Below are 21,302 nucleotides of genomic sequence, written 5' to 3'. Positions count from 1 at the left end.
ATTTTGCTAGCAATATTCAGCTTGTTTTCCTTTTTTAAGTAAGCAGTACGTGTTCTGATGAAAGGGGTGAGTAAATCTCATTCAAAGATTGTTTTCGTTATAAATTCATAAACAAACCACGCAAAGTAGCATTTTGAAGGTATAGCTTCTTCGAAATGTACAGAACGCGTGCTAATGTAGACTGGGTAATTTAAACTTATTTTTCTGGTATTAAAAACTTTCATATTGTGTTTCAATTCCTGCTGGCGACTGCAGCGCCACCACGACCTGACGCTCATATTTTGCGAACTAAGTGACCAGTTGCTTTTGTGCGCGGTTCGCGGGTCGCTCTCTTTCGGTTATTTTTCTGTGTATTTTGATCTGTTGTCAATTCTCAAGTGTTGTGTTAAACTAATTAGGTACTAAATGCACCCTCGACTCAATTAATAGGTGAAACATTCAATATTTGCACCTGCATTAAAAAACGATCTAATTTAACCTCTCATTTGAATTTCAGACTATTCTCAAAGGACAACATGTTTGTTTTAGTGGATGTAGCGACTAGTAAGCAATAACATTTTGTCTTTAAGTATATTATTTACTGATTTATTTTTGTATGTAAAGATTCGCAGTTTGGATTGCGGGAAGATGTGCCTCTTTACATAGGGGAAAGAAAAAATGCTGCTACCAGTCATTTGTTCTGCAACCACACAGAGTGTATAAAATGCGCCAAAGTTGTTGTGAAGGTAAGAAACCTCCAATTTTGCCGTTTATTACTGATGAAAATGCTCTTTTTCTACAGAATAGCAATGCTTACATAACAGACATGGGCTCAAGGCATCGCACTTCTGTTATCGGCGTGGTATTGCCGCCCCTGGAAGAAAAACAGCTCATTCCAGGCAATTCGTTCTGCATTGGTAAAAACCGCGACAGATTACTGTAAGTATAAACCACATTTCTATACTTTTATATACTTATTCATGTCTTGTTTAGACTGCAGTACATCAGTCTCACAGTCACCTGCTCGGGTTTTGGCATAGGAGGCAGCCGCTCCCTGGAGGAATTGCTAGGTAAACAAGGCGCCAGAGTAGTGAAGGACTGGGGACCGGACGTGACGCACGTTCTCGCCACCGGAGACATTCTCACCAAGAAAGTGGTTTGCGGTTTGATCGCGCAGCAGTTTGTCGTGGGCCCGGAATTCTTCCATACTCGCTGGAGGCCATCACCGAAGGTGAGCCGCTGCCGGATGCTGACAAGTACAAAGTGCGCAATTACGGCTATCAATGTCCACTGCAAGTTAACCATTCATGTGATCGCAAGCGTCTGTTCGCCAACAAGATCGCCATCTTTGATGATTCCGCCCTAAAGAGAAGTTATGGGGATATCATAGAGATGTGCGGTGGCGAGGTTAGGACTCTGGATGATGGCGATATAATCGCAGAGGTAATATATTATACAACACAACAAAAATACATTTAATTATAATGTTTATTTGTAATATTTTAGGATTTCCGAGGCGAGCGTGACATAATGGTTTTCGTCACTGGCGGGCTTGTCAAATCCGGGCGCAAGCGCAGACTGATGGAGATTGTCAAGTCCCTCGGACGACGCTGCATCCCAGTGCAGGAGATAGCCACGGCCGTGTTGAGTGGCAACACTGAGTTCTTCTGCAACAGCAAACATCTTATGATGGATACACTTCGCAATGCTCAAAAACTCACCTCGATGGGGGATGAATTGGTAGATGATACTCAGAGCACGACTGGCTCGCAATCGCGCAAGCGCAGAAACCCATCGACTGCTGGTTCGAGCATGTACACAGAGAATCCGATTCCGTCAAGTACTAGTGCCGGCGTTCGTGTACAACCATCACAACCGCCTGAGCCACTGCCACAATGGGCTAAAGATATGCTAGGCATAAGAGATCCAGGTGATCCTGAACCGGAACCTAAACCAAGCACAAGCACACAAAGCCCGGTTACACGCCTAAAAGGCCTCAAGCGTCGACGAGCCTCCGGTGACACTGAAACGCCTCCAACTGCTTTGCTAAAAAGCTTGAGTGTCGAACCGGAAAAGCCGCAACCCGCACCACCGACACCTCCGCCATTACCCGAGTTGCCGCTGTCATCCACAAACCTGAAATTAAAGCAAAGCGCTAAAGGTTGCAAACATCCTCAGCCACGACAAGCGAAAACTTCCGAAGACTCAAAGGAGAACATACCGTTTGCATCTACGCATCCATTTTCGCATAACCAACAACAGTAAATCATCATCATCATTGTTGACATGCGCAGATGTTTGATTACATTGTGAGATTTCTTTAAAGATTGCACACCTCTTCTCCAGGCACAAAACTGACGCTGAAACGCAAGAACAAGGTGGACGATGGTAGCACAAGTGTCCAAAAGCGGCCGAATCTGGCTGCGACCATACCGTCGTTTCCTGCTGCCCCGGAACCGAGTAAGCCAAGCATCCACGAGATTCAATCACCATCGAAGCCGTGCGATGGGACAAAGCAAAAAAAGTTCCGAAAGGTAAGTGGAAACTTTCAATATTTCAGGGAAATATTTTCTGTTTTTCGTTTTTTTCTTCTTCCACAGCAAAATTTGGTTAAAACAATGATACCAAAGGTTACTATGCGTCGCGTCGTTACAAATTCAAACTCTGGTTAAATAAAAATGGTTACATTCGCTGTGGTTTCGAAACAAATCGAAAATTTTCCAAAAAAAAAAAAAGCATGTAATACGAAACAGTCGAATGTAAAATTAAACGTTATTAATGGCATAAGTTTATTTCTGTGTTTTCATTTTAATATTTGTTTCTGTTTCTTCGTATCACACACGTTATTAAACTACAATAACATTTTTCATCGCTAGTGAGAATTATTTACAATCGCTTTTTTTCACCTAGCATATAACAATGAGAGTGCATTACCCTGCGCGTTTCTACAAAATGATTATTAACTGTGGTGAACATTGCTTCTGAACAGACTTAAAAGTAAAACGATAGAATAGCCGCGTGGAAGTACGAGTACAGTATGTGATTAATAAGAATTATTGAATGATTAATCGCCGTTAGTACAAGTTTGATTGCTTGCGAGAAGAAGGGAATTAAAAGCGCACTTCGTGAACATCTAAGAGAAAATAAATATGTATCAATTCGATGACAAACGTAGGAAACTTAAAACGTAAATTAAAACATTGTGTATATATGTCGCTAAAATATCGGCAAACTCTATGCTAAGAAGGACACTCGACGGCCTAGGCCTATGGCGTTAGTGACTACGATAAAACCGCATTAATATAATCCGGTGGTGGATGATTGGGGAGGAGGATTGGTGTTTCGTTTGTGGAGCGCCGCTAGGACAGCGCGCACGAATCTCAGGAGGACGGCGGGGCGCCGCGTCGGGCAGATCGAGCACGGTGGCGACGAAACCGATCACGTCGGCGGTGCGTTCGCGGTGCAGCGCGCAGAATGGATGCTCCAGCAGTTGCTCGTAGTTGCAGCGCTGGACGACGCTCTTCTGCAGGCAGGCGGCGATGAACGACTCGAATTCGGCGGTGAATTGCCCTGGCGGTAGACGCGGCGGGTCGTCTTTGACGACCTGCTTCAGCTGCTCGAATGGTGTGCCCCACATTGGGTACGGAAAGCGACCAGTGGCGAGTTCAATCAGCGAAATGCCCAGACTCCAGACATCCGAGCGGATATCGTACGTTGATGGATCACCAGTCGGATCAATTCTCTCCGGCTAAGAGAAAAAATAAAAATAAACATGTAAGTTGGTTTTTTTTAACTTTTAAAATTGTTAGTTGTGTGTACCGCCATGTATGGTTTACAGCCAGCGTCGATTGTCTTCGCTACAGAGTCGACAAGATATCCACTGATGCCAAAGTCGCACATTTTGACCTCACCGCGTCGATTGATCAAGATATTCGACGGTTTGACATCGCGATGGATCACCTGCAGATTGGTGTGGAGGTAATGCAGCGCGCAGACGACCGCAAGCGTGATTTTACCCAAAATATCCTCTGGTATCCTCAGTCCGTGATTGTACACTTTCTGATAAAATTTATCCAGGCTAGTATCCATTACCTAAGAATAAGAAATAAGACAGTTTTATAATGTTTAAATTTATGGTGATGCTACATGCATGAGAAATATTGTGATGAGTGAAAGTGCATGCATTAAATCTCTCAGGGTTTGTTATCAAAATGACATAACCTATGTGTTATCAATCAATTGTTTGCAAACCTCCATGCACATCCAAACGTCGCCCTCGCGAAATAGAGCGCCATAGAATTGCACGGTGTACGGGCAGTCGCTGCTCCGCATATTGATGTCCAGATCCATCAGCAGACGTTTCTGTTCCTGAGTGTTAACGGTGGCGGCGATGCGCTTCACCGCCATGATTGTCCCGCTGGGAATGTGGCGCATCTTCTCGACGATGCCGTACGCGCCGCGCCCCAGGTCGCTGATCTTCACCAGCTCATCGGCGTCCACGACGAATTTGTCCGAGTTGATGGTGATGGTGGTGCGCGTGTCGAGATTCGCCGGCGGTTCGCTAAAAAACGTAAACATGTGTTGTCAGTAAGGAGCGCTTGTTCGCAGGGGCGGCGGCGGCACTTACAGCTGGGCGACGGGCTCCGGTGCCAGTTGGAATTTCAAATTGGGATTCTTGCTTTTGCGCTGCATGGCGTGGCCGGCGCATGTGAAAATTACGTAAAGGGGGCGGCGTGCCGGGGAGTCTCGAAGGCGGCACCAGGTTGGCTCGGCGGCATAGGTTAAAAACGGCTGCGGCTGCTGTCACTGACGGCGCATCCCGCGGTTCAGCCAGTTTCGACGATTCGACACCACCGACACTCCGACCTCGAGCGCAATCTGGCCCGATAGCTGCGAGAGGCGAGAACCTGACTTGATATATATATATAGCGCCGCCGAGATACGATCTCGAGTTGCGCCGCGAAAATGATGCTCATATGAGCTGCGCACGCTCCAGACGGAAAGCGCAGCATGTGCTGCCCACTTCGACCGCTTGAGGGCGCTGCTTCTGGTTACATTGGTTCGTGTTACAACCGTAAGCGTAAAGCGTTATTAATTTGTGGATTTGATAGAAATTATTGTTGTTTTATTAGTTGATTGTTAACTTCAAAGCGGGGAATTATTATTTTGTAGTTGCGGGATGAATTGGAGCGCAGTTTTAGTTTGACGGTGGCGACCGAAGATGCGCGCAACGTCAAAAATGCGTCAATAGCAAAGGCGCACACGGCGCACGCAAGTGTAGTACAACGGTGTCGCTGCGATCGTCATTTGTTGTTTGCTTTGGTCGGGGCATAGCGTAAGAGGTACAGTGTACGGCGTACGGCGGAGGAGAAAAAAAGCAAGAAAATGTCAGCGGCTGCAGCGGCGGTGGCTTCAGCTGCAGTGTGAACCCTCGCGCAGGAATCGGTCGTGGTGTGCGTGAAGGAATTGGGTGCGTCTGGTGGGCCAGCACGTCGTCGATCGCCCGGTTGCTGGTCGCTGGTCGCGCTTGTTGGCGGCGCGGCCGCGCTGTGTGTGAGTGCGCCCGCGCGCCCGCTGCGGCTGCGGCGGTGGTGCGTGCCCGCCGAGGCGTTTGATGAACGTGTGCTGCGAATCGCGCCGCGAGCACTCATCGCCGACGACCTGACTTGACTCACGAGCTTCAGCCCGATATCGATTCGGCTGCAGCAATTATGTGTGCGACGACGAACTTCGCGTACAACTGGCAGCTGGACCCGCAGAACGCCGCCGAGGACCTGCACAACTACTCCATCCAGAGCGTGCTCGACCCGCAGAAGGTGAAGATCCGCAAGCCGATGTTCTTCATGAAGCCGGAGATGGGGCCGGGCGAGAAGCTGGAGAAGCACCTCATCTCGCCCTACGCCACCGTACAGCTGACGCCCGAGGAGTACAATCAGATTATCTCGAAGCGGCACGAGGTGCCCGTGAAGCCCGAGGGCCAGCCGGAGGAGCCCAGCCCGAAGATGCGCCCGTTTGCCTGCCATGAGTGCGGCAAGACCTTCCTCCTCAAGCACCACCTCACCACGCACGAGAAGACCCACTCGGGCATCAAGCCGCACTCGTGCCACCACTGCGGCAAGGCCTTCACCCACAAGCACTGCTTGAACACACACCTGCTGCTGCATTCCAGCCAGCGGCCCTACCAGTGCGTCGAGTGCAAGAAGAGCTTCACGCTCAAGCATCACCTCATCACACACACGCGGGTAAGCCTATTATTATCTGGATGTTTGTTTACATCCGATGCCGGCGACTACAATGCTTGGTTTTTTCCACTGCTAGGTGCATAACCGCGAGCGGCCATTCGTGTGCAAGGACTGCGGCAGGACGTTCCCGCTGAAGCGGCATCTCGTCACCCACAGTAAGTTCCACGCCGGCGAGCGGCCGCACATATGCACCGAATGCGGCGAGAGTTTTGCCCAAAGGACCATTTGGTATGTTTACAAGCCATACGCAACCATACACAACGCCGGAACTGGTTATAACCGTTTGTTGCAGGTGATGCACTCGCGATTCCACGGTGCGATCAACTCCTTTATCTGTCACGACTGTGGGGCGGCTTTCACGCGCAAATTCGAGCTGGTGAACCACAATCGGCTGCATGGGAAGAATCCGCATTCGTGTCCCATCTGCCACAAGGAGTTTTACAGAAAAGGACCTTAATTACGCATATGCGGTAAGTGCGCGCATGATTTCCACGCTCAGCGCTGATCTGCAGCTATGTCAGGAATAAACTCTCTCAAAAGTCACTGGTAGCATTGGTCATGCATGATTCATTTTGGTATCAAGTTTTCTTATCAAGCGTAACTCGAGTGTGAGTGCTGAGGAGTTGTTAAGATGGCGATATGCGTGCGATCCGACTGGACGTCTGAGTTGTTCTGATTGGCGTTGTTCAACAGGTATCACAGCGGCGAGTTTAACTACTCGTGCACCACATGCGGCGAGACGTTCCAATCGAAGCCGGAGCTGACGATGCACACGAAGATGCACCACACGGAGAACGAGAGCAAGCCGCTGTCGTGTTCGGAGTGCGCGCTCACGTTCAACTCGCCGGAGGCGCTCGCATTGCACATTAAACTGCATAGCGGCGACTCGCTGCTGGTGAACGATCTCTGCACGCTCACCGCCAGCCTGCATCACCCGTCCTTCCCGATGGGCCACCCGGGCGCGAATTACTCGCAGTACAAGCACGTGGTGAATTACCAGGCGGGCGGTACAGCGGCAGGCGCAGGCACCGCTCCCAACACACCCAACACCAGCGGCAATCAGAAAGGCGCCAATGCGCAGAAGATCAAGCCGCACGTGTGCAAGGTGTGCTCGAAGGCATTCAGCGCCAAGCACGGCCTCCATCAACACACCAAGCGCCATCCGGAGGGCACGTGCGCACTCAAATCGCACATCTGCGACCTGTGCAACAAGGGCTTTTTACCAGAAGAACCACCTCATCCTGCACCAGCGTCAACATTTCGACCCCAAGCGTAACGGACAAGCTGCAGCGGCGCAACAGCAGCAACAACAACAACAAGCCCAACAACAGCAGCAGCAGCAGCAACAACCGCTGCAACAACAACAACAGCAGCAGCAGCAACAGCAACAACAACCGCTGCAGCAACAGCAGCAGGTGGTGGTTCAGCAGCAGCAACCGCAGACCGTGTCCGTGCCGGTCGTGGTCGCGCAGCAACAGAAACCCGACGATAAGAACGACTTGGGACTGATTAAGCATGAGGTCGCACAACCCGACTGCACCCTCTCGGAGTTTTCGTAATTGACTAGAGATGTATTTAATCAAGGGTTACATGATCAGGGCGGCGAGTAGCATGCGGATGAATACAATACCATTATAACTATAATAATTAATACAAGTAACAATATAATTAACAGTACCATAAGTAAACGCGCACGCGGTTACACTAAGCGCTAGCGTTGTATAGAAAACCATGGTGAAGTGAAGAGATTTTTCCTTCATTTCCACACACACACACTAAGTAACAAAATGCATGCACGCATCAACAAAACGAAAACGATGATGGAGATCAATACAGATTAGGAACTGTTTAATTTATATATGACTAACATATGTATACCCAGGAGAGGCACAGGTACACACACACACACACGCAGCGAGCGAAAACAAATTGCTAGCATAGTGCAGATATTGATTGATTCGTACGGAAATCATCGCTAGAAACACTTTCGTATTGATAATATACGACGAAATGAAAACAAGTAACACACAAACATATAAATAATTAATCATACGAGATACGTTTTATGATTTACTGTGATTCGCTTTAGTAGTTAAAGAAAAAAAGTAGGTGTTATGATAATGACTCTCTTCGTAAGCGCACCAATCACTACCTAGAGCGGTATGATTTGTTTATCGACGTGGGGATTATTCATCAATGCAATCAAAATGTTTTTTCACTCGTGAACAAACCGATGACCGATAGTAGGATAGTAACACACTAATAAACTAACACACTCGCAGACGGATGGGATGCGATTTGAAGAAAAAAAATGCGGAAAAATTGTAACAAGTGTCGCGGTTCATCGCACATATGAACACACACAACACACACACACACGCATGAGATAAATGTTTTAGATAATACCATTATATATGCACTAGCGTTTAAAACTACGATTATCTGAGTATGATTTTCGGCGTTAATAATTTAAGTTTAGGCGTTTAGCTCTTGCTTGATTTCCAGATGATGATGACAGGCGAGCTGTGCACACAAATGAATTAATTGTATATGTTTTTTGATCGAGGCAGCAGCGAACAGGCGACGTTTGATTAGTACAAAATGATGAAAAAATCACTGGAATGCTGTGTGAAATTGTACACAATTAATTTCGCGACAAGAAAAAAAGAATGGCGCTTTTGGGGTGTGCGCATCGAGTGCGCGCACAATGGACGACGGCGGCGCACACTCGATGCGCTTTTGAGTTATTTCCGGCGCGGTGCCAATGTTGATTTAATTATAAATGTTTAATTCCTAATTTTTCGTTCGCGTTGGCGCGGTGCCTTCGACATCGCGCGCTCTTCTTTCCTTCTTATCGAATTGTAATCGAGACACTCGCTTGCGCAGAAACCAATTCGCACGCACCACACCAACACGTGCGCCGAACCCTAGCGATATCTAATAACTTAGCGTAACGATGCAGGCGGGCGGCATGACGGACGTGTACATAAACATATTCACACCCCCTCACACACACACAGGACACGCCTCCCGCCTCAACGCGAGGGCGTGGGGGCGGCGCTCTCTCTTTAAGTTTGCAGTCGGCGCGCGCTGCGACATGTTGATTATGATACTATGATAACCTCACAGGATGGCGTAGGCGCATAAATATTACATTGTAATGTATTGTAAGCGATATACATATACCTGCATAACATGCATAACAATAATGACTACTGTAAGGGGGCGGGACGCGGAGGCCGGGCGATGGGCAGTCGGAGCCAGGGGGGGGTTGTGGTTGTTGTTGGGCCGGAGGAGGCGCGACGCGGAGCAGCAGCGCCGCTGCGAGAACAAACAGATCGTACGATTTGTATTAAATGTAATTAATGATATGATCGATGATTACGTTGTTCGATTTACTTTTGAGTTTTTTTTTCTTTCAACACAATGATTTTTACATCTTTGATTTCTTTCTATTTTACGTTTTTATTATGTATAATTACTCGATTCAAGTACGTTATATTTTCTATTTGCTACTACATAACTATATTAATATTGATAATATGATACATTACTAATATTAATTCTAACGGTGAGGCGGCGCGGCGGGCGGCGGCTGCGACGTCGGCCCCTCGCGTTCGCGTCGTGCATACATATAATAATGATAGCATAAATGTATACACTCGACTTGTAGATTGTATACATTTCGGAAAAAAATCTTATTTTTTCTAGTAGTTTTTAGCATTCGTAGGCGATAAACAAAAAGTAATAATACTGTCATGGAAAAATCACTACATGCAAGTTTATTGAGATTAAAAAGTGCAAATGCAAGACAATCCAGGCGTGTTTCATTGCGCCGTGTTGTCCCCCATCACACCTGTAATCCTCTGCCGCTAATTGAATTTTCCTGGAAGCGGCGTGCGACTTGCGGGAATCGATTAATCGCTTGCCTTGCGCTACGCTTTTACTCTAACGTGAATCAGGCGCGATCTTCGTGGAATTCCAGGCGTCTTCTTTGATCTGCGTCATGAAAACGCCGGCAAATTGTATTTAACTCTTGGAAACCGCAAATTACGCACGTAAATAAACATTGGTTACCTTACAAGTTGTAAATTTAATGCGAAACGCGCAGTTTTATTTAATTTTTATGGAAAAACGCTCGGGAAAGTTATAATTTTGTTTTGTTAACGATGTTATTTGGTCTCAAGGATAGGATAAAATGATTTTTTGAGGTTTTTGGCTTTTGCAACCCTTAAAAAAGTCAGAAAACGCGTTTTTTTAAGCTTTAAAACAGGATATTTTTGAGAAATTGGAAATTTTTTTTTTTTTTGGGTTTATTTAATGAAATTTTTGTTGTAATTGTTGATAAACCGTGGAATTTTCAAGAATTTCATTTGCTACCCTTAGAAAAAGTGCTAAAATGCACTTTTTTAACTTAAAAGTTTAAAATTTTGCTTGATATCCGTGTTTTACAACAAAAATTTGAAAATTTTTGTGTTTTTTGAGTTAATTTAATGAAATTTTTGCTAAAATTATTGATAAAACTTAGGATTTTGAAGAATTTTACTTGCTACCCTTGAAAAAAGTGCTTAAACTCACTTTTTTTAACTTTAAAAATAGGAAAATCATTTGTTTTGTTTGTTTTAAAACAAACATTTGAAAATTCTTTTTAACTTTTAAGTTTTTTGAGTAAATGCGTTGAAATTTACTCTAATATAGAGAATACAACTTACGATTTCGAATAATATCATTTGCAACCCTTAGAAAAAGCGTTAAAACTTACTTTTTGAACTTTAAAACTGCGAATTTGAAAATCCTTTCTATCTTTTGAGTTACTTGAGTAAATTACTTGAAATTTACGCTAATATAACGGATTAAACTTGGGTTTTCCACGAATGTCATTTACGAGTTCAGGGAAAAGTATATTTATGGATATTATAAACGGTAATTTTCGTGATTCAGGGGTACGTGACAAGTGGCGCCGCTCAGCGCTGGGCCGCACAGGACACTCGCCGAGGATCGCCGCGCCGATCCTCCTCGCTCGCTGCAGCGGCGCGCCGGCGAGCGCGCAGCCTGTTGTTGACATCGACTCGGGCCGAGCGCGCACCGAGCGGCCGCGCATCGCGCCAGTCTGAGCCAGCCCGTGCGCCCGCCTGCCAGCAGCAGCAGCGACCGACCGTCAGACACCACACATCACGCATTCGCCCGCGCGCACTCGGTGCGAGAAGTCGTCGGCCCGTCGTCCGCATCAGCAGCGCATCGCCGTCGCCGTCCTAGGTCCGCGCGCGCCAGGGTGTCCTACCGCCACTGTCGCCGCCGCCCGCGCTGTCCCAGAGCCCCTCGCGTCGAAAGTGCGCGCCCCACGGAGTGCCACCGCCGAGCGCCCCAGGATAACGCCGTTTGACATCAGGACAGCGCACGAATGTTAGCCAAGGTGAGCTATTACGCGCAATTGGGTAAACAAGACTGAATTCACTAAGCGCGCTGAAAGGCGCATCGCTTTGTTCGCGAGAGCAGCCTATAACTATCCTGCTGCTGCTGGCTGGCTGGCTGCAGCGCCGTTGTGTGTTGCATGTCCGTTCGTCAACGGTGCACACAGGCCGCAGCCTGCACCGAGTATCGAGCGAAATCAAGCGCCCAGATCATTTTTGCGCGGCGGTCGCCTTCTTCTGCAATTCCTCCTCGCGCGAGAGACGCGTCCACTCCTGCATGCGAATGAATCAAAACAAACAACAACAACAACACACACACATACATACTCGCAGATTGTGTGTGTTTGTCGCATGTTCACCCATGGCATTCATCTCACTCCGCATCTCGGCCGTCGGTCGGTGAACAAAGCCGTCGCGGCGTCTTTGTTGGGCGCCCGTCTTCGCGTCGTCGCCGCCGCACCGCGTCCTGCCATTGATTGCTCCGCGCGTCTCTTTGTTATGGCAGTCAGCTGTTGTGTGTTATTTCCGTCTCCGTCACTGCGAGCGCGAGCGTGTGTGCGCCAGCCAGCAGTCGATACTTTCAATCCTGTTTGCGGTCGCAACTCTCGGGCATGTCGTGCTGCCATCGCTTAACAGCCGCGCGGCTCGATAACATTTCTACCATTGGGACGACGGCGTGCCTGCGGGCACGTCTCGTGCTGCAGCGGATTTTATTCCTGTATCCCCAGCGCTCTCGGGTTGTTTTGATGCGGAGGAGAGCAGCAGGAGCAGCACGCCGTGGACCAGCTGACTGCCGCGGCGCGCCGCCCGCCTGCTGCCCTCGCCGCGTCTCCCGCTGGAGAGAGTCTGTTGACCTCGCTGCTGGCGCGCAGACCTGCCATCGCGCTGCCTGCCCCCCCGACGACGGAGTCGGAGACTCGGAGCGGAATATAAAAACTTGTCTGCGGCGTGCTCGCATTAAACTCACAACTTTATGAATGGCCAGAAAATGGAGTCGAATGTGCGGCCATACGTGAAGAGAGTCTCTCTTCATCTTCATCTCCAAGCTTTTAATTTGTAATTGGTTTCAATTTGTTTTATGCCAAAAAAATTTGAAACCATTTTGTTTCCATCCAGTGAATTTGTGGTCTTGGATGTTTTTCCAAGCGGTTTGTTATTGTCTGCGGTGGCATATGTGAGTAGTGTATATTTTCGCGGACGCGTCGTGCATGTGTAATTTTCGCGCACAAAAGGGAGAGAAAAAAACGTCTAGACCGTAATAAAACACGGCGGTTAGACGCGAAACAAACACGTGCGAAAATTTGCGCGCGCGCGCTTGTTTGGTTTGCATCAAATATTCACATTGTGTACAATCAAAATCCCATCCGTTCACGTGTTGTGTCGAATGCAGCAGCAGCGCGCATACAACATGCGTATCCCTCTCTCGGTGCCATTAGCGTCGTTTATTAATATTGTTAATCGCTAGCTCAGCTGTTCCAGCTGGCGCCAAGCGCCGTGGTAAAATTAACCGCGGCGCGGTCGCGGCCCGCCGCTATGCAATAAGAGAAACGCGAAACAAAGAACCGCGCGGCAGGTCATTGTTTGCGTTCGCGTCCGCCCGCCGCCGCCGCAGCCGTCGTCTGCCCGGTGGCGATATTCGGGAGCGCGCTCAGGATAACGATCCGCGACATGCAACTAATTGGATTTGGCTTCGATTTTCATAAAGTGCGTCGTCGAAAAATCGTCGATCATAATTCCATTGTATTAAATTATCCACAGTTGATTTTCCGATGCATTTCCGCGCTGCCATGAATAGCCATCGGTGAGTTATTTCGGAAAATCAGATGCAATGTTGTTCGCGGCGGTTAGCTGCGTGTGAGAAATTCTATATTTCGGCGGCGCGCGGTCCTAATCCGCGCGCGTTCGTAAACAAACCGCGCGCGTCGATTTATTTTTACACCGGGCCGGATCCTGCGGACGACGCGCGCCGCGCTCTGATTGCCGACGGAAGCCAGCAGGCGGCCGCTGCGAAACCAACGCAATGCTACGCACCACAACGCACGTCTGTAATAACATTTGCCAATCAATAGAATATTATTCACTCGCTGTGAAGCGAGTGAAGCAGTACACTAGCAACTCCTGCTTGACGAACTTTCAAGATTCAATTTGCTCGAATTATTGTCATGCATGCCTTCAACACTTGCAAAGAAAGAAGATTTCGTCTGGGAACTTCGTGAATTTACAGCAATGCAACAAAAACAACGATTCCGAGACGGTAATTTCGATAAATTTAGCTTTTGAATTGTTTTGATACACAAAAAACAGTTAAAAATAAAATTTCGTGTTTTGTGCATGAAATCATCCTTCGGCGATGATTTCCCAGCTGAATGCGTACTGCGACTGAGTGAACTCCTGCGACGCTCTTTCGGCGCGCAGTTCAGCAACCTCCGGGCCCGCTGGCAAGCACCAAGCACTTGTTGCGAGGCTTCAAATTCGACGCGTTTTGCGAACAATGAGCGCGCGCGACGTACGCAGGACGCGTGTGTGTGCGGCAGAAAAATAAAGTTCAACGGTTGACATTGATAATTCGCTCCGTGAACTTGATATACTTCAAGCGCGTCCTCGCACCGACGAAAAACCAACATATTCACGCATTAATTCAACTGCCACGGCGCGAATTACGAGCGGTGAGTAGTTTTCCGTCGTGTAGAACGCTAAATTTCGGATATCGATGAAAAAAAAATAAACGATGAGTTCAATGGTTTGTTGAGTGACTCGACGAGTGTGACTATATTTAGAAAATCATGTGTGTGTGCTTTTAATTTTTTATTTCAGCGAGATTAAAATTAATTTCGCTTTTATGAAAGTACCTACATTGAATTCTTGGTTTTCCACTCGCGTTGCGAGAAAAATCAAGAAGCGTTGCAACACGAAATTTCCCACCGCTTTTATTATAAACATGTTTTTCTAACTGATACTTCGTCGTAGAATCGCGAAAAATATTGCGCAACACGCCGGCGAATTGAGGTCTAGTCGCCGGGGAAAAAAACTGCGTCAATGTGTTTTGACTGATAACTGGCCGGCGAATTTCATGCATTTGGTGCGCGACGCATTAACACAGCACACACGAAAATGCGACGATTGCGTCGCGTCCGTCCGCCTCGCGTGTGTTATTAATAATTCCGCAATCGGTACGCGATATGATAATGATAAGCGCGCGCTCTTATTCGTGATGCGGCGCTTCTGCGCGGCGCGTTTTCATTTCGCTGTCTAATATCGGCAGCGCGTGTTTGAACGCAGAAAAACAAAACACACGACGACTGATAATCGCCGGACGACGCATGTTGATTAAGTGCAAACACACACAGCGCACACTTGACGGAATGGTAATTAATCTGCATTCATTTCGAATTTCGTGTGTTTGTGTTTACATAACAAACTAGGAAATAATCTTATCGCGCGCGCGCGCGCAAAAGCAAATACGGCGTGTGATGATACCGATGTGTCTCTGGTGTGTGCGATGCGTCTGAATGAATGAAGGCGTGCATCGCGAGTGCATCTCCAGCCCCGCGCGCGCAAATCAAATAAGTTTTCTACGCCGCAAAAGTGCCGCCTTTGTTTTCGCGGCGCGCACTTCGCACTGGCGTCCTTCACGTTCTAATCCTGAAATTGTTGGCGTAGAGCGCGCGCGGCTCGACCGAGAACGCCTTCGAATCGTCGTCGTCGTCGTCGTCGTCGTCGGACAACAACATCCGCGAGTGGGGAGCGTGCCGTGCGAGCCGGTGACTTCGCGAACAAAGAAAACGGTAACGACAACGGTAACTCGTACTACACGCCGCTGAAAATCTCAGCCTTCACCTGCATGACCTATGAATAGATTTCGATAGAAGTCGATATTAGATTTTCTGTCAAACGCAGCGCGCTTACGTGATGGCGATGATGATGATGAAACAAGGGTGGTTGCGAAATTGACGCAGCACTCGTTTGTGTTTGTTCTTCTGGTTGTGACTGCTTTGACGGACTGACAGCGTTGAATAACTAATCGCGCGGAGGGTATTATATGCTGATTGGAAACTTGCATCACGAAAATATTCGACGTGACGTAAAAGTGAAATGCGGCGCTGGGAAATGCGCGCAGCAGCGCGTTTTTTGCGTCGCGATTTGCGCGCTGTTGTTGTTGGATCGCGCGCGGCCTCGCGAACAGCTGACTCGCGCGACATGCGGCCGCAAAAAATCGCGTCAACAAATAGCGCTGCGCTGATAAGTCCTTGATTGAGCCAGATGATAATGGCCGTGTCAACACTTCCCAGTCGCTGGATTTATCGCACTTATCACCCAGAACGACGCGCGCCGCGGACAACAATATCTTAGATATAATAAACATAATCGCGAGCCAAACATTTGACGCTCGCTACGTTTGTTATTGTCGACTGTAAATAGTCAAATAGTAAATAGTTGTTACGCAATTTGTTTATTATGAAAATTGTTTAAAACTTGCGCATTAACCCTCATCGGGTTTTAAAAAGTAAACGTTGCGTTTTCCTTTTATTATTTTGCTCTTCCCGCGAAAAAGAGTGGAGAAAATCCAATGTTACGTACTCGGCACTCAGTGTTATCGCGCAACCAATCATATGCCAGCACTTCCCCCACTACTTTTTTCGGGTAGACCGCGTGTATAAGAAGCCAACGCGCAGTGTGCCACTTGTTCAGTCGTGTTAGAGTTTTCCAGTCGCAGCTTCCAAGATCTTCTTAAGAAAAAATGTTTTCTTGGAGTTTTGCATAATAAGAAATGCGAATTTCGAATTTTTTAAACTTCATATACTAACCTGGTATGTACAAACCACTTATCTCTTCATGATTATTGTTTTTATATGTTGGCATTAATTATAAATTTGCAAAAAGTTTAAATTTGCATATTTACCCCCATCGGCTGTGGTGTCCGAGCGGTTAAGGAGTTTGACTCGAAATCAAATGGGCTCTGCCCGCACAGGTTCGAATCCTGTCCACAGCGATTCCATGTTTTTTCTTCGTGTTTTCAATAATAAATTCCTCCGAAATCTTAAATATACCTTCAACTTGTCATCACCAAAACCACGATAATCAATTTTTTAATAATTTATCTACTTGATTACAATACAAATCATTTTATTATTTTTATTATTTGGGGAAACTTATTGAAAATCCCACATTTTCAATAATTGGAAATGCTTGTTAAGCGATTATTGCCAGTGGCAACATTTTAAACTCGACTGTGAAATGCTATTCGCCTGCACCATTTGCACACTCGTTATTACGATCCATCTTTCATCCGGACGTTCCTGTCCTTTCATTGCATACACACGACGACGCAATCGGAATAAAAGCAATATGCACCTCAGCAGCAGCGCGTCGACGTCTTGTTACTCGTATATAAATAACTAATGCTTACTAGCGCGTAAAAGTATAACGCAGTTGATTGTGAATTCGAACAGGAAATGCAAATTTTGTTTACGTCTCGAGGAAACGGCCGTGTGTGTGTCGTGTCGTGCACATGACACCACAAGTGCGCTTGTGTGCACAACGTGGGCGATTTTTCCATTTCCCCGAGCTGTGGCATTACCTTCGTCAATACACACCAGCTCGCAACAATTTTCTTTGAAGCCTGCGGAAACTATTTGTGCCAGAAATAGGCGCACCGCCTCTCGCGGTAACAATTGACCTGAGTGAATGCAATGCATCCGCGCGAGATTTTCACGTTTTCCACGCGGCGTTTGAATAATGCACGCGTAATGAGTACACGGTGCAGGAGGAGAGGAATTGTCACATTCGATAAGACGCCGGCGTCATACTTGACAGGTTTCCGGCTCACCTGACCCCGCCGCTGGAAAAACGCGACCTGACGGCTTTCCACGTCAGCTGACCGGAGTCTCATTAATAGACAATCAATTTCCTATCCGGCTTAGTTATTATGCTAATCGCGGCATACGACTTTCTCGGCGTCGCTGGTTGCGCTGGTTTCCTCGATTGCAACACGCAGCGAAAATCGATGGGCGTTCAATTTTTCAAACTTTTCGCGCTGTTTTGCATTGTTTTAATATCAAATCCCATCGAATAAAAACTAAACGAGTGGACGGAATGTTTGCGTCGTGTCTCTTAAATAATTTCACTCTTGTTGTGTGTGCGGGGCATGCAGTCACGTATGTCCGCCGCTCGAATCGATTACGAAATTAAATAAAACAATAACGGAACGGATAATAGGAAAATGAGTTTCACGTACGTACGATGCATGCCTCGGCGGCGCCTTCACCACCCACCCGGTGTTGTGTCGGCCCTCACATGTTTTCCTCTCTCTATGTGTGTTGTTTTTTTCCTGAATCGATGCGCGTTTGTATACACGGCGTCCAAAGCGGGAAAATCCATATTAATGATCGTTGTGAATAATAGACGAGGAGACAGAGGCGCATCCGCCGTCGGGACCTGTCATTACCTGTCGTCTGGCCCCCGCCATTGTGTTTTTTCCCGAAGTTCTTGTGTTCGATCCGCGCGCGCAGAGAGGACACATTGTATCCGCGTTAATAATTCAGCCCGACGATGGCGTTTCAGCGAAATACTTTGAAATTAATGCGGCGCTCTAATTAAAGACGGAAATACTGGCGGCGCGCGAATCAATTCGGGACTGCGCTGCGTTTACCTAACGCAGAAATGTCGAAAATCCAGGCTAGTCATACGGTGAAAGTGATGATTAAGCTCTTGAATCATGATATCAGGATGGTTTGCACATGGCTCATCGGGAATTCAGGGTATAAAAAGCGCTGTGCGATGAAGTTAATTGAGTGGTCCGTGTTCGTTTGGTTGCAGGTGTGACGAGAACGTATGGCCTGCCGTCGCGGCCACAACAATGGTGAAGACGTTCCAGGCCTACCTCCCGCAATGCCATCGCACCTACTCGTGCATCCACTGCCGGGCTCACCTCGCCAACCACGACGAGCTGATATCCAAAGTGAGTTATTCTCTTTTCATGCGGCTGCTTTACCTTTTTACCTCTTACACTTTGCTTGTTGTAGTCATTCCAAGGCAGTCAAGGCCGAGCGTACCTCTTTAATTCGGTGTAAGTATTTTCTTATTTCGACGCAGGTAGAAAACCGCCCGTGTTGTTTCTTTGTTCTGGATGTTTTTATTATTGTTGTGTGTGGTGTGTGTCGCAGGGTAAACGTGGGTTGCGGTCCTGCCGAAGAGCGCGTCTTGCTCACTGGGTTGCATGCAGTCGCCGACATTTACTGCGAGTGCTGTAAGACGACCCTAGGTTGGAAATACGTAAGTAATGGCGGATAAATTGAGTGAAAGTGAGTCTAAACTGTGGTGGTTTTGCAGGAACACGCGTTCGAGTCAAGCCAAAAGTACAAGGAAGGCAAATTCATCATCGAGCTGGCGCATATGATCAAGGAGAACGGATGGGAATGATCGACGCGCCGGCTGTGATCTCACGTCGTCGTCGTGCGATGAACAATCGAGTACAAGCGCTGCCGCCGCCGCCGGAGACGCTCGCCACGACCAAACGCGAGGCGTCCCCGTTGGCGCGCGCCGCCGGAGTGTGTACGATTGGCATTGTAATTACTTAACATTGATAACACGATAATCATTGGCGTGAATGCGTGTTTGAGGTCCTTAATATATGTGTATTTGGGCGCGTGAACGAATGCGATTATTGCTGGCGCGTGTTGTTGTTGTGTTGCATCAGGAACGCACCGACGACCATTCTGGCGATGGCAACGCGGCCGAGCAAACGGGTGCAAAACAATCAAATTCACTAGGAATTGATAAGGCGAGCGATGAAATCGTTTCAACTTTGCTTAAACTAATTCGGGAAACAATGCGAGATTGTCTCAAGACGCGCAGCGTGAATGTTTTAAACAAAACGAATACCAAACACAAAACTCTATAATGCATTGTCCGCGATCAGTTCGAATGGTTCGAATAGCGCGCGCGCGCGCGCATACGCTTCCATCGAAGCCTCTGATTTCGATTTTCAAATTTGTAAATAGCTCTCAAAAGCGAAAACATGCTCCAGCTTCTTCCACACGAAGATGATGCGCATGCGCAAAATGAATGCAGCAAAAGCGAATGTAACAAACTGTGGTATGAAACTGTGTTAATCTAAACTTATATATTGAAGCAAAAAAACAAAACAAACAAGCAAACAAGAAAAATAATGAAGAAGACGAAGAAGAAGTTAACAAGCAAACAAAACAAAAACAAACGCATACACGATGTCAAGTCAAACAAACTTATTCAGATTCTATTCTCAAACAAAAATATATACTAGAATTAGCAACCAAAACAATTGCAATACGACTCGAAGAATCATCTCACACCAAACTTGCAAACGCTTGCAAAAAAACCAAAAAAAAAAAAAACTAAAAGCAAACAAACGGAAGCAACAAAAATAAATAAAAAACGCGAGAAAATCTACTATTGCAGAAAGATATCTAATTTTTTTACCGAAACTGATGAGAGAAACATTGATAATGACGAGATGACTGCGTGAGCGAGAGCGCATGATACTAACGCGTGTGCATGAACTCTGGACGAATGCAATTCGAGGTTAAGTTTTAGTTATCGTTTACTGTTTACTTAAGTGCATTGCGCGGAGCAGCGTGTTGTGTGTGTGACGACTACTACATTAACTATACTGATCACCACCCCACACCGATACCGATCGATTATGATTCTATGATTAATCCACCACCCCTGAGAATATCTAGGTTTAACTATTAATTAATTAATTCGATAAGTGTAATAATTCATGATGTGATTTTTGTGATAAAATGCGATTTTAAATATGTAAAATGGCGCGAAAAGATTGATGATGATGATTATGTGATGCAAACTTTAAACTTTAATGGAATTTATTTAAGCGTAACGTTTACGTTTGACGTTTCTCACACGCATACACCACATGTAATGCCCCATTCTACCACGCCACCTACATATATTATATATATACATCTCTATATATATTATATATTATACATATATACATTTGTCTACGGAACGTATTAAGTTTAATTTTCAAGTGTCGCATATGCGAGCGGGCGAAGTGGATGATTGCGGGGGGGTCGAATGATGGACGATGATGATGATGATGATGTGTTGAATTTCTATGACAAATTTTGTGAGCGTGCGCCTTCGCGGGCCGCGTGTCTAGCATTCGTATGTACACTGTAAGTTAATAGGTGTTTAATTAACTCGATTTGCCGTTGTTATCGTTTTCTCACGTTTTTGATTCATTTTAGTCGGCTTTGCGTCGCCTGGCGATAACTGTTTCAGTTGATTCGATGTTAACACACATTAACGAGTCGCGATGATGCTGCGAATGAATTGGAATGATTGTGTGTGGAGAGCAGATGAGGAAAAAAACACTATCATATACTGCCAGTAGGTTATATTAGCAGTTTTATCATCATTATCATAATATTTATGGTGGAATAACAATTACTTTGTATTACGTTAGGATGTTTTTTAGTTAATGTCCAATAAATATTAAGTTTTTTACTTAGAAAACGCACTGCAGCGAGTTTGGATTCGCGTTGACGTATGGGTACTGCGCATGCGCGAATTCAAACCGGTGATTTATTGTGTGAATTTATTCGGGACTGCACCACTTTTGGTTTCTGATTATTCCTCGTGTGATAAATGATGAGCGTTGACCTGT

General features: G+C 46.5%; 4 protein-coding genes, 1 long non-coding RNA gene and 1 other non-coding gene across 7 annotated transcripts; 5 read left to right on the top strand and 1 right to left on the bottom strand.

Annotated features, from left to right (window-relative positions):
* Positions 1-290: 290 nt before the first annotated feature.
* On the top strand, positions 291-2,771 carry LOC135800115 (uncharacterized). Its single transcript, XM_065313283.1, has 8 exons — positions 291-429; positions 497-543; positions 604-725; positions 782-918; positions 973-1,422; positions 1,486-2,240; positions 2,306-2,513; positions 2,580-2,771. The coding sequence occupies exons 5-8, from the start codon at positions 1,372-1,374 to the stop codon at positions 2,649-2,651; spliced, it is 1,086 nt and encodes a 361-aa protein (XP_065169355.1). The 5' UTR covers positions 291-429; positions 497-543; positions 604-725; positions 782-918; positions 973-1,371; the 3' UTR covers positions 2,652-2,771.
* Positions 2,752-4,948, bottom strand: LOC135800015 (dual specificity mitogen-activated protein kinase kinase 6-like). Its single transcript, XM_065313164.1, has 4 exons — positions 4,607-4,948; positions 4,231-4,540; positions 3,799-4,071; positions 2,752-3,727 (listed from the first exon to the last, which is right to left on the bottom strand). The coding sequence occupies exons 1-4, from the start codon at positions 4,669-4,671 to the stop codon at positions 3,254-3,256; spliced, it is 1,122 nt and encodes a 373-aa protein (XP_065169236.1). The 5' UTR covers positions 4,672-4,948; the 3' UTR covers positions 2,752-3,253.
* A 217-nt stretch (positions 4,949-5,165) lies between these two features.
* On the top strand, positions 5,166-8,891 carry LOC135793430 (oocyte zinc finger protein XlCOF22-like). The gene is given in 6 exon segments (XM_065304397.1): positions 5,166-6,221; positions 6,298-6,453; positions 6,514-6,658; positions 6,661-6,691; positions 6,915-7,437; positions 7,439-8,891. Coding segments are annotated over 6 exon segments (1,728 nt in total). The 5' UTR covers positions 5,166-5,690; the 3' UTR covers positions 7,781-8,891.
* A 2,420-nt stretch (positions 8,892-11,311) lies between these two features.
* Positions 11,312-19,847, top strand: LOC135791905 (protein yippee-like 1). Of its 2 annotated transcripts, none has more exons than XM_065302480.1 (5): positions 11,312-11,634; positions 18,449-18,590; positions 18,655-18,698; positions 18,796-18,904; positions 18,962-19,847. In XM_065302480.1, the coding sequence occupies exons 2-5, from the start codon at positions 18,489-18,491 to the stop codon at positions 19,049-19,051; spliced, it is 345 nt and encodes a 114-aa protein (XP_065158552.1). In that variant the 5' UTR covers positions 11,312-11,634; positions 18,449-18,488; the 3' UTR covers positions 19,052-19,847. The 2 variants fall into 2 exon arrangements, with proteins under 2 accessions (XP_065158552.1, XP_065158560.1); XM_065302488.1 differs by lacking the exon at positions 11,312-11,634 and adding an exon at positions 16,345-16,440.
* On the top strand, positions 16,541-16,622 carry TRNAS-CGA (transfer RNA serine (anticodon CGA)). Its single transcript has one exon. It is a non-coding gene; the product is annotated as a tRNA-Ser (tRNA).
* A 603-nt stretch (positions 19,848-20,450) lies between the features above and the next one.
* Positions 20,451-21,151, top strand: LOC135804007 (uncharacterized). The gene is made up of 2 exons (XR_010550953.1): positions 20,451-20,811; positions 20,884-21,151. It is a non-coding gene; the product is annotated as an uncharacterized lncRNA (long non-coding RNA).
* The last annotated feature ends 151 nt before the right edge of the window (positions 21,152-21,302 follow it).

Source organism: Atheta coriaria, unplaced genomic scaffold (assembly GCF_025399875.1).
Source record: "Atheta coriaria isolate IRGN ID8LTWV9N9 unplaced genomic scaffold, Caltech_Dcor_3.1 hic_scaffold_1_pilon, whole genome shotgun sequence".
Classification (NCBI taxonomy): Eukaryota; Metazoa; Arthropoda; class Insecta; order Coleoptera; family Staphylinidae; genus Dalotia; species Dalotia coriaria.
This window is presented reverse-complemented; position numbering and strand designations above follow the sequence as displayed.

Excerpts from the sequence above, each read along its gene's own strand:
- LOC135800115 (XM_065313283.1), top strand. The coding sequence starts at position 1,372 with ATGTGCGGTGGCGAGGTTAGGACTCTGGATGATGGCGATATAATCGCA. Across the intron at positions 2,241-2,305 it reads TTTTCGCATAACCAACAACA|ATTGCACACCTCTTCTCCAG; the intron begins GTAAATCATCAT and ends ATTTCTTTAAAG. Across the intron at positions 2,514-2,579 it reads AGCAAAAAAAGTTCCGAAAG|CAAAATTTGGTTAAAACAAT; the intron begins GTAAGTGGAAAC and ends CTTCTTCCACAG.
- LOC135800015 (XM_065313164.1), bottom strand. The coding sequence starts at position 4,671 with ATGCAGCGCAAAAGCAAGAATCCCAATTTGAAATTCCAACTGGCACCG. Across the intron at positions 4,541-4,606 it reads CCGGAGCCCGTCGCCCAGCT|CGAACCGCCGGCGAATCTCG; the intron begins GTAAGTGCCGCC and ends TACGTTTTTTAG. Across the intron at positions 4,072-4,230 it reads ACGTTTGGATGTGCATGGAG|GTAATGGATACTAGCCTGGA; the intron begins GTTTGCAAACAA and ends TCTTATTCTTAG.
- LOC135791905 (XM_065302480.1), top strand. The coding sequence starts at position 18,489 with ATGGTGAAGACGTTCCAGGCCTACCTCCCGCAATGCCATCGCACCTAC. Across the intron at positions 18,591-18,654 it reads ACGACGAGCTGATATCCAAA|TCATTCCAAGGCAGTCAAGG; the intron begins GTGAGTTATTCT and ends TGCTTGTTGTAG. Across the intron at positions 18,699-18,795 it reads GCGTACCTCTTTAATTCGGT|GGTAAACGTGGGTTGCGGTC; the intron begins GTAAGTATTTTC and ends TGTGTGTCGCAG.